The 10,604-nt window shown below is 37.1% G+C and overlaps 1 protein-coding gene across 5 annotated transcripts in view; it reads left to right on the forward strand.

Annotated features, from left to right (window-relative positions):
* XRCC4 (X-ray repair complementing defective repair in Chinese hamster cells 4) overlaps positions 1-10,604 on the forward strand; it is a 331,245-nt gene that overhangs the window by 36,088 nt on the left and 284,553 nt on the right. For all 5 annotated transcript variants that reach the window (XM_010863382.1, XM_010863379.1, XM_010863383.1 and 2 more), the window contains exon 3: positions 7,346-7,521. In XM_010863382.1, the coding sequence (XP_010861684.1) occupies positions 7,346-7,521 (176 nt within the window). The remainder of the gene's footprint in view (positions 1-7,345; positions 7,522-10,604) is intronic.

A 10,604-nucleotide genomic window follows, 5' to 3' on the forward strand; every position in this document is an offset into this window, starting at 1 on the left:
CGCTTACTCCTTGGAAGGAAAGTTATGACCAACCTAGAGAGCATATTCAAAAGCAGAGACATTACTTTGCCAACAAAGGTTCGTCTAGTCCAGGCTATGTGGTCATGTATGGATGTGAGAGTTGGACTGTGAAGAAGGCTGAGCGCTGAAGAATTGATGCTTTGGAACTGTGGTGTTGGAGAAGACTCTTGAGAGTCCCTTGGACTGCAAGGAGATCCAACCAGTCCATTCTGAAGGAGATCAGCCCTGGGATTTCTTTGGAAGGAATGATGCTAAAGCTGAAACTCCAGTACTTTGGCCACCTCATGTGAAGAGTTGACTCATTGGAAAAGACTCTGATGCTGGGAGGGATTGAGGGCAGGAGGAGAAGGGGACGACAGAGGATAAGATGGCTGGATGGCATCACTGACTTGATGGACATGAGTCTGGTTGAACTCTGGGAGTTGGTGATGGACAGGGAGGCCTGGCGTGCTGCGTTTCATGGGGTCATAAAGAGTTGGACACGACTGGGCGACTGAACTGAACTGAACTATCTGCTTCCTGAGTAATCTGTGTACAGGTCAAGAAGCAACAGTTAGAACTGGACATGGAACAATAGATTGGTTCCAAATTGGGAATGGTTACGTCAAGGCTGTATATTGTCACCCTGCTTATTTAACTTATATGCAGAGTACATCATGCTAACTTGCTGGGCTGGATGAAGCACAAGCTGGAATCAAGATTGCTGGGAGAAATACCAATAACCTCAGATATGCAGATGACACCACTGTTATGGCAGAAAGCAAGAAGAACTAAAGAGTAAAGAGTCTCTTGATGAAAGTAAAAGAGGAGAGTGAAAAAGTTGGCTTAAAACTCAACATTCGGAGAAGGCAATGGCAACCCACTCCAGTGTTCTTGCCTAGAGAATCCCAGGGACGGGGGAGCCTGGTGGGCTGCTGTCTCTGGGGTTGCACAGTCAGACACAACTGAAGCGACTTGGCAGTGGCAACCCGTATTTCTAGGGTCATCCCCATGCAGAATCATTGTGCAATTAGCTCACTTATTCACCCCGAATCTCTGAATAGAATTGCTATTAATGCCTTTTATACAATTTGAATTGAAGATTAATGATGGTCTTCCATGCTCATGTTTTTCTTTCACTGGCTTTCATGTTTCCTTTTATTTCTTTTCCCTCCAGCTGAACAAAACACTTTCAGGAAGAAAAGTCTTTTTTTAAGGTTACCCTGTGTCTGTGGAAACATTGTTTTCTCTTTTTAAAGCTTTTAAACAATTGTCACCTTGACAACTATATTATCTATTTGGATTTTATTGAACAATATTTCTTATAACTCTGCTAATAGACATTAAAAAAAAACAACTCAACATTCAGAAAATAAGATCATGGCATCTGGTCCCATCACTTCATGGCAAATAGATATGTTAAGATTTTGGCTTCCTGTACTGAACAAGCTTTCAAACAGAAAATTTTACAGTGCACTGGAAGATGGCCATTTGTTTACAAAGATGTTGAAGTTTTCAGTTTCTCAAATGTTTAATACCCTTTATTGTTCACTTTTATTTTCTTGAGTGAATTTTAATTATAAAATATGTAACTAAGTAGCATAACATTGTTTCCATGTTTAGTTAAAGCTTATACATAAATGTAATTTGGTTTGGCACTTTACAGATAGACAATAAGATGATTAAGAACATTGAAACAATTAAATAATTGAAACATGAAAATGAATTTCCTTCCTATACCTCATCCTGTTTTTTGTACAATTTTTTGATTTCTGCAACCTTCAATTTGGGTAATTTTTTTTTCTCTTTTCATTTGAGTGAAATTAAAAGGATGTGGGGTTTCTTTTAATCTCCCACACACTAAACTCCGTGATTTCTTTTCCATTAGCAATGTTTTATCTAATGAATGTTTGGGGTCTAATTATCATGTGGTCTATCATCACTTGAACATTATAGAAGTTTATATCACAGGGTTAAATCACAAAGTGGGTTAATGATCGATAACTGTTATTTGACTTTCATAAGAATTAGTCAGCAGTAAAAAACTTATATCGCTCATCTTGGAGTAAAATTCACTGAAGAATGAACTAAACTTTATTAATGACTTTATTATGAAATAATTATATCTGCTTATATTTGTTATAAACACTGATATATTTGGTGACCTCTATGGAAATTATGTTACAGAGCTCAGTATAAAAAGGATTTTTAATGAATGAAGAGTAGTGAAGTGGGTCCATGATGTGATGACTTAGTAAGTCTGTATCTTCTCAGCTCTGACACAAACTTAGAATATATAGTCCTTCAGTTCATTCTACATTAGAATCCAAAGTAAAGAACCCTCTTTCCTTATTTTCATCTTCACCTACGTACAGATATTGTTGAAGTGATTCTTTCTTTTATCCTACCTGCCTGAAAACAATTCCTTATTTTTTGTTGGCCTGCTCACTTTCTTGCCATATTACGTCGTTCATCTGTATCCTTACTGAATTTTATTATTTCCATGGCTTTTATCCCCAGTCGCTGAAGTTTTTAAAAGGAGCATTGAGTGCTTACAGCTGTGCTTCCTCCAGCACAAAATTCAAAACTGGTGACCCAATTGTTTTTCTAGGATTGAAGTTCTAAATAGGCAGTCAGAATTTCACATGGACTATTACAGGAAATGTTCAAGTAAATTTTTTTTCTTAAACTGTTACCTTGTTTTAAAAACATGTTTTTTAAAGGAGACGTGCAGATATAAATAATTTTCTTTCATATGTTTTCTTCTTCTCAGGAAATATTTCATAACACTAACCAATGCAGGATTCATAGATGGAGTAACATATGGGCGTAGCTAAGATAGTATCTAAAAGGATATCTGAAAAGATATCTAAGATGTCAGCACTTGAATCAAGGCTCCATAAGGCTGGCATTTTTCTCTGTCTAATGGTTGTTATCCCTGGTACCTAGAATAGTGCCTGGCACATAATAGATGCTCATTAAGCAGTTTCAGAATTTACTTGTTGTTTACTTGCTAAGTTGTATCCCACTCTTTGTGACCCTATGAACTGTAGCCTGCCAGGCGCCTCTAACCCTGGGATTTTCCAGGCAAGAACACTGGAGTGGGTTGCCATTTCTTTCTTCAGGAAATCGTCCCAACCCAGGGATTGAACCTTTGTCTCCTGCGTCTCCTACAATGCAGGCGGGTTCAATAAATGGATTGAATCAATATATTCCATTAAATGTTTTCAGGAAACTATCTTTTGATTGTAATGAAATTTAAAATACTTTTTATTAGATGGTGTATCAGTAGACATACTTTATTATATTTTAATTTAATTTTTGTTTTATATTGGAATATAGTTGATTTGCAGTGTTATATTAGTTTCAGTTATACAGAAAAGTGATTGTTATGCATATACATATATACATTTTTTTTTCAGATTCTTTTCCCATGTAGGTTATTACAGGATATTGAGTAGAGTTCCAAGTATTATACAGTAGAGCCTTGTTGGTTGGTTAGCTATTTTATATGTAGTAGTGTGTATATGTCAGAGAAGGCAATGACACCTCACTCCAGTACTCTTGCCTGGAAAATCCCAGGGATGGAGGAGCCTGGTAGGCTGCAGTCCATGGGGTCGCTAAGAGTTGGACACGACTGAGCGACTTCACTTTCACTTTTCACTTTCATGCATTGGAGAAGGAAATGGCAACCCACTCCAGTGTTCTTGCCTGGAGGATCCCAGGGACAGGGGAGCCTGGTGGGCTGCTGTCTGTGGGGTCACAGAGAGTCGAACACGACTGAAGTGACTTAGGAGCAGCAGCAGTATGTATATGTTAATCTCAAACTCCTATTTTATCCCTCTCCCATTCCCCACCTTTCCTGTTTGGTAACTATAAATCTGTTTTTGAAGTCTGTTGAGTCTCTTTTTGTTTTCTAAATATGTTCATTTTATCTTTTTGTGTGTGTGTGTGTTTCCTTAAGTTTTTCTATAGTTACAGTCAAGATAGTTTCTATAGATTATTTTCTATTTCTCTGTGAAATATCAATAATATCTTTCTGTAGGTACTTATACTTTTCAAAGCAATCCAAACAGAAAATATGAAATTATTCCTCAGATAAAAAGCATTTGTCTTCTTATATGTTTTTTCAGAAGAGCTAATAGAGTATTTGAAAAATCAATAGATTGGATATTGGTGATCTTAATGTGCAATGCTTTAGAGGGAGAAAAAAATATGTCGAAGTATTTAGAAGCTGTAAAATTCCACAAGAATATTTTTATTCTTACCTTTTTTCAGAGACTGCGTTTAAACTTAGATTTCAATATCAGAACTTATCAAAAACTCATTATAAAAGATACATGGATGCATTCCCAGACTCTCTTCCTCATTGCCCATCATGGGGCTTCTAGACAGTTGATGGCACATGGACCGAAGTTATGGAAAGCTGCTATATTTTAAAGGATTCTTTAATCAAGATTTTATTGTTTTTATACTATTTCATACTAATGTGTTAATTTTTAATATTATGGGAGTAAATAGTTTATCTAATGTCCCATATCTGTTTCACCTCAAACCAGAACAACCAGAGAGATATAAGTATGAATCCCAGTTTTATCACTTACCTTCTTCATGGTCCTTGACCATTACTTGATCTCTCTTGAGTTTTACTTTTATCATTTGTAAAATGAGAATATCTGTCTTTCATTGTTGTAAGGAATAAAATAGATAAAGTAAAAGTTGCTCAGTCGTGTCTGACTCTTTCAGCCCCGTGGACCCTTCAGTCCATGGAATTCTCCAGGCCAGACTACTGGAGTGGATAGCCTTTCCCTTCTCCGGGGGATCTTCCCAACCCAGTGATCGAACCCAGGTCTCCTGCATTGCAGGTGGATTCTTTACCAGCTGAGCCACCAGGGAAGCCCCAAAATAGATAAATGTAACCTTAAAAAAAAAAACAACAACACTGTAGAACTATATGGGACTTTCATCATTGTGATCTCGAGTTGACATGGGAACCCAACCACACATACATTCCAAATAAATATTAGATTAAATATTGTAATTTTAAAAGGCAATAAACAGACACATCACAGTCTTTAGAAAGAGAATCCCCAGGTGTCAAGTGTGAAGACATATCTGAAAACCAAAAGAGTTAATGAGAGCTAAAGAACTAAGCTCATGGACTTCTGAATAGATACGCATCTAATGACTGTGGTTGTAATACCTGAGAGGAAGGGCTTGTTGAGACTGCAGGCCTTTTAGGAATTGGAGCTGAACTGTAAAGATAAAGTAACCTGGAATTGATCCTATTAATAAAATCTTTAAGCAACAAATAACAAACAAAAAACTACCCTGGCTTAGAGATGTAGCATAGACTCAGAGTAGTCAGTAAGGGCTCATTAGCTCATTTAATTGTAATGAGTAAATTAAAAGTCCTAGCAGAAATCAGAATCCTGTCTGTGTTATGTATGTGTGAGGGGTGGTGGGCTTAAATTTGAACTCTCTAAAATTTACCACAAGTGTAAAAACTGAGTGAAGAAATTAACTTCCAAAACTGATGCAGAACTGGTGAAACCTGTAAGGACTCCAGGAAAGACCAACCAGCAACCTTTGTTTATGGCTACCTCTGTTTGCCAGATCACTTGATACTTTGGCTTAGGAGAGCCATGTTCAGACTTCGCAAAGCACAGAAGGAAAAAAAAAGAATGAGAATGTATCAGCAGCTAGAAGAAACGGAATTAATACTTTAGGAACCATGCATAGAAACTGATCTGAATGAAATGTAAAATGTCATATATATATCAGATCAGGTCAGATCGGTTGCTGAGTCGTGTCCGACTCTTTGCGACCCCATGAATTGCAGCACGCCAGGCCTCCCTGTCCATCACCAACTCCCGGAGTTCACTGAAACTCACGTCCATCGAGTCAGTGATGCCATCCAGCCATCTCATCCTCTGTCGTCCCCTTCTCCTGCCCCCAATCCCTCCCAGCATCAGAGTCTTTTCCAATGAGTCAACTCTTCACATGAGGTGGCCAAAGTACTGGAGTTTCAGCTTTAGCATCAGTCCTTCCAAAGTAATCCCAGGGCTGATCTCCTTTAGAATGGACTGGTTGGATCTCCTTGCAGTCCAATATATGTTCAAATATTGAAAAGAAGGCCAGAACAGGATTTTATGAAAAAGAAAAAATGATCTGAAATTTGGACATATAATTGTTGAAGTAAAAATCACTATGGATGAGTAAAACATCAGCTTTAAATATACCTAAATGAGATAATTGATAGCCAGATATGTAATATAATGTATGCCATAGAGGAGTCAATAAATATTAATTCCCTTCCCTTTCTTTCCTCTAAGTAGTAAGACTCTCTTCATCTACTGTTTTTATTGTTGGGACATAATGAGATGAGAATGAACTCCATTTTTACTTTACTTTGACTCTACCTGTATTCAAAAGCAGAGACGTTACTTTGCCAACAAAGGTCCGTCTAGTCAAGGCTATGGTTTTTCCTGTGGTCATGTATGGATGTGAGAGTTGGACGGTGAAGAAAGCTGAGCACTGAAGAATTGATGCTTTTGAACTGTGGTGTTGGAGAAGACTCTTGAGAGTCCCTTGGACTGCAAGGAGATCCAACCAGTCCATTCTGAAGGAGATCAGCCCTGGGATTTCTTTGGAAGGAATGATGCTGAAGCTGAAACTCCAGTACTTTGGCCACCTCACGCGAAGACTTGACTCATTGGAAAAGACTCTGATGCTGGGAGGGATTGAGGGCAGGAGGAGAAGGGGACGACAGAGGATGAGATGGCTGGATGGCATCACTGACTCGATGGACGTGAGTCTGAGTGAACTCTGGGAGTTGGTGATGGACAGGGAGGCCTGGCATGCTGCGATTCATGGGGTCGCAAAGAGTCGGACATGACTGAGCGACTGAACTGAAGTGAACTGATGTGAGTGAGAAATAGACTATAGACTTTTTAATCTCTTTAATAATTGAGTCAAGGAAGAAGGATGTTTTAAAATACTGAGTTTATTAATCATTATAGAAAATGCTTTCTTCTGCTATGACCTTGGAGCAGGTACACAAGATGGTTGTTTCTGTGGTAATTTATAATCTATGTATTTCATCTGAGGACAGAGAAAGAATGCAAGGAGTCTAATGAGATTTGAGAGTAAATGTATTTATCAAAAATTTCTAGTTCAGTTAAGAGGTATAATTTGACTTAAAAATGTGTGGTGTGGGCATTGATTTTATTTTTGTTTAAATTTATGTTGCTTAATAATAAATTAGTAGCAACAGGTAAATATATCTTTTCTTATGTTTAGAAATTTATTTTCAAATAAGACTTTTTATTACTCTTTCTCACAGTTTGTGAATCAGACATTTCCCAAGAAGCTGATGACATGGCAATGGAAAAAGAGAAATATGTTGATGAACTGAGAAAAGCATTGGTGTCAGGAGCAGGACCAACTGACACATACAAGTTTAATTTTTCTAAAGAGTCTCATTACTTCTCCTTTGAGAAAAACTTGAAAGATGTTTCAGTAAGTAAATCTTTCCATAATGTTATAAGTGGTAAAATGTCAGAGAGTACTTATGGAGAAATTATTTAAGTAACTAGCATATTATTCCCAAAACACCTCAGAAACAAAAGTTTGAAAAGTACTTGGAAAATGCTTCAAAGTTAGTCATTAAATGCTTTACATTCATGAATTGTGAAAAATAATTATTGTAAAGTATATTTCATTTTTAGTGTTTTAAAACTAAGTTGTATTAAGATAATTACATGAATGAGAAGTTTTGAAAAATGGCGTCAGACGTTTTAGATCATGAGACAGGCTTATTGAAATGAATTTGGGGAAATACTGATTTTAGAGAAAGAAAATAATATATTATTCTTTGAATATTTAAAATTATGACCTGTTTTCTTCTTTATTAAAATGTACTTGCAATTAAAAAATGATATAGTTAGGTGGAGTAAGATATATGTTTATAAATTAAGGTATTTTATTTACATTTTCAAAATTAGAAGTATTAAAATAGAAGGAAATAACTTTCAACCCAACCTTTTCAAAAGCTTGCAAGCTGTACAGACAAGGAATCTGCTATTTGTTCTGTTTGATTTATACATCAGTTCAAATGAAAGTTTTTTTATGAGAAGTGTACTACTTACTGTTTGTATATCTTAATTCATTTTAGTATAACTAGAGGTTGAATTATTTGTTTTTTGTCAGTCGTTTATCAATCAGATATTAGATCTATAGTAGAAGAAAAAGAGGGACATCTTTACTACATTAATTTTAAAGACAGTTATTGACAGTTTGTACTGGAACTAAGCTGAGTTTAAAAAATTCTTTTTAAAAAACTCTTTAATTCAGAATGATTAAAGGGATTTCACCAATTAGAGAAACATTTGAAGCAACAGATGGAATCATTACTTTGAAATACATATTATCCTATATAGAATAATGCAGAGAGCCTGGCTTTAGTAATTATTTCTATTTAGAAAATATATACTTATTGTACTTAACTGCCAATTTATGTAAATTTCAATATGTTGAGGTCCTTAAAAATGATAGTTTAAAATAGGGTAAGTAATGTTTGAAATGTCTAGTAAAATTTCATTATTTGTCACAAAATGTTCTTTCCTGTGGCTTAAATACAATCAAGTGATGTTATATACTATAGGACTGCTGACTGTTTCTTCTAATATTTTGAAGCAGATCATTGTCAAATTGGGAGTAATGCCTTTTCCCATTAGAAAAACATTTGTATGTAATGATTAACATTATTTCATGCAGTTTCTGGTTTTCAACTGTTTTGTGTACACTAATGCATAACAAATTAAGAGTGTGAGAAGTACCTTTTGGTACTTGAAAGGGTTTTAGTATCTTTGACATGATGAAAAGGAAGATTTGGTCCGTTGGGCATGGATGGAGTATTTGTCGTGCTTGGCGATACATCTGATCTTGGTGCCTATGTGAAGAAAGTCATCGTGACTTAAGTCTTGTACAACTGGCTTAGCATGTGTCAGACTCAAAAACTGTGACAATAATCCTGAAAGATAGTTTGTGTACTACCCCCAAATTAATCAACTTCATCAGAGCCAAAGCCTTGAAACACTAACTTTTCAACAGGTTTTCTTAAAAAAGTAGAAACAGAGTAAGAAATTCTTAGTAATGCAGAAGAGTGTAGGTTGCCGAATGCTCATGCTCTGAAGCACTATGGTGCAGCTTAGATAGCTGCTGCTGCTGCTAAGTCGCTTCAGTCCTCTCCAACTCTGTGCGATCCCATAGATGGCAGCCTACCAGGCTCCTCCGTCCATGGGATTTTCCGGGCAAGAGGACTGGAGTGGGTTGCCCTATCTCATTATTTATTAATTTGCCTATGAGGAAAAAAAAAAAAAAAAAAAGGCTACTCCTCAGAACAGTTTGACAAGGAAGAGTTTTTGACTTGACTTACTTGAGAGATATTTTTGGATATGTCTGAATGAGGTAAAACTTTCAGTATGAGGTTCTGCAGTCAGCTTCATGGATGCAGATGAAAATCACAAGTTTATTTGGCCAAACTCCCATGGGAATCTTGTTGTACTCTAGGATGTGCTTCTGTGGATTGAATTTCAGGGTGACAGTATCTTGTAAATTCATTTGGTGTCAAAAATATGCAGATGATTGGAAACATGGCAGAATACTTTTTAAAGCTGATTTTGCTTTAGATGACCTAAATATGTAAAAGGTATTTGCAGTCCTTTCCTTGATGACACAGACATCTGATTGTTGCCAAAAATAACCTCCTATACTTACAAGATAAGAATGAACATAGATTCAACTCAAAACCTTATAGTGAATTCTGTTGTTGACATCAGGTTACTCTCCCAAAGAATATTCCGTGAGTTCTAAGTGCATTTGCTACCAGTTTCATACCTAGTAGAGTCAGGATTTGGCGGCATTTGTTGCCATAAATTCAACAAATGGAGCTGTGGCTGCGCGGGCGCTGGAGGACCTAGAGGAGCTATCCAATGTTCATGGTCAGGAAGGGCTGTGGTGAGGAGATACCCCTCCTCCAAGGTAAGGAGCAGTGGCTGCACTTTGCTGGAGCAGCTGTGAAGAGATACCCCATGCCCAAGGTAAGGGAAACCCAAGTAAGACGGTAGGTGTTGCAAGAGGGCATCAGAGGGCAGACATACTGAAACCATACTCACAGAAAACTAGTCAATCTAATCACACTAGGACCACAGCCTTGTCTAACTCAATGAAACTAAGCCATGCCTCTGTGGTAACCCAAGATGGGAGGGTCATGGTGGAGAGATCTGACAGAATGTGGTCCACTGGAGAAGGGAATGGCAAACCACTTCAGTATTCTTGCCTTGAGAACCCCATGAAGAGTATGAAAAGGCAAAATGATAGGATACTGAAAGAGGAACTCCCCAGGTCAGTAGTGCCCAATATGCTACTGGAGATCGGTGGAGAAATGACTCCAGAAAGAATGAGGAGCCAAAGCAAAAAGAATACCCAGCTGTGGATGTGACTGGTGATAGAAGCAAGGTTTGATGCTGTAAAGAGCAATATTGCATAAGAACCTGGAATGTCAGGTCCATGAATCAAGGCAAATTGGAAGTGGTCAAACA

Source organism: Bison bison, unplaced genomic scaffold (genome assembly GCF_000754665.1).
Source record: "Bison bison bison isolate TAMUID 2011002044 unplaced genomic scaffold, Bison_UMD1.0 scf7180017864490, whole genome shotgun sequence".
In the NCBI taxonomy this organism is placed as follows: Eukaryota; Metazoa; Chordata; class Mammalia; order Artiodactyla; family Bovidae; genus Bison; species Bison bison.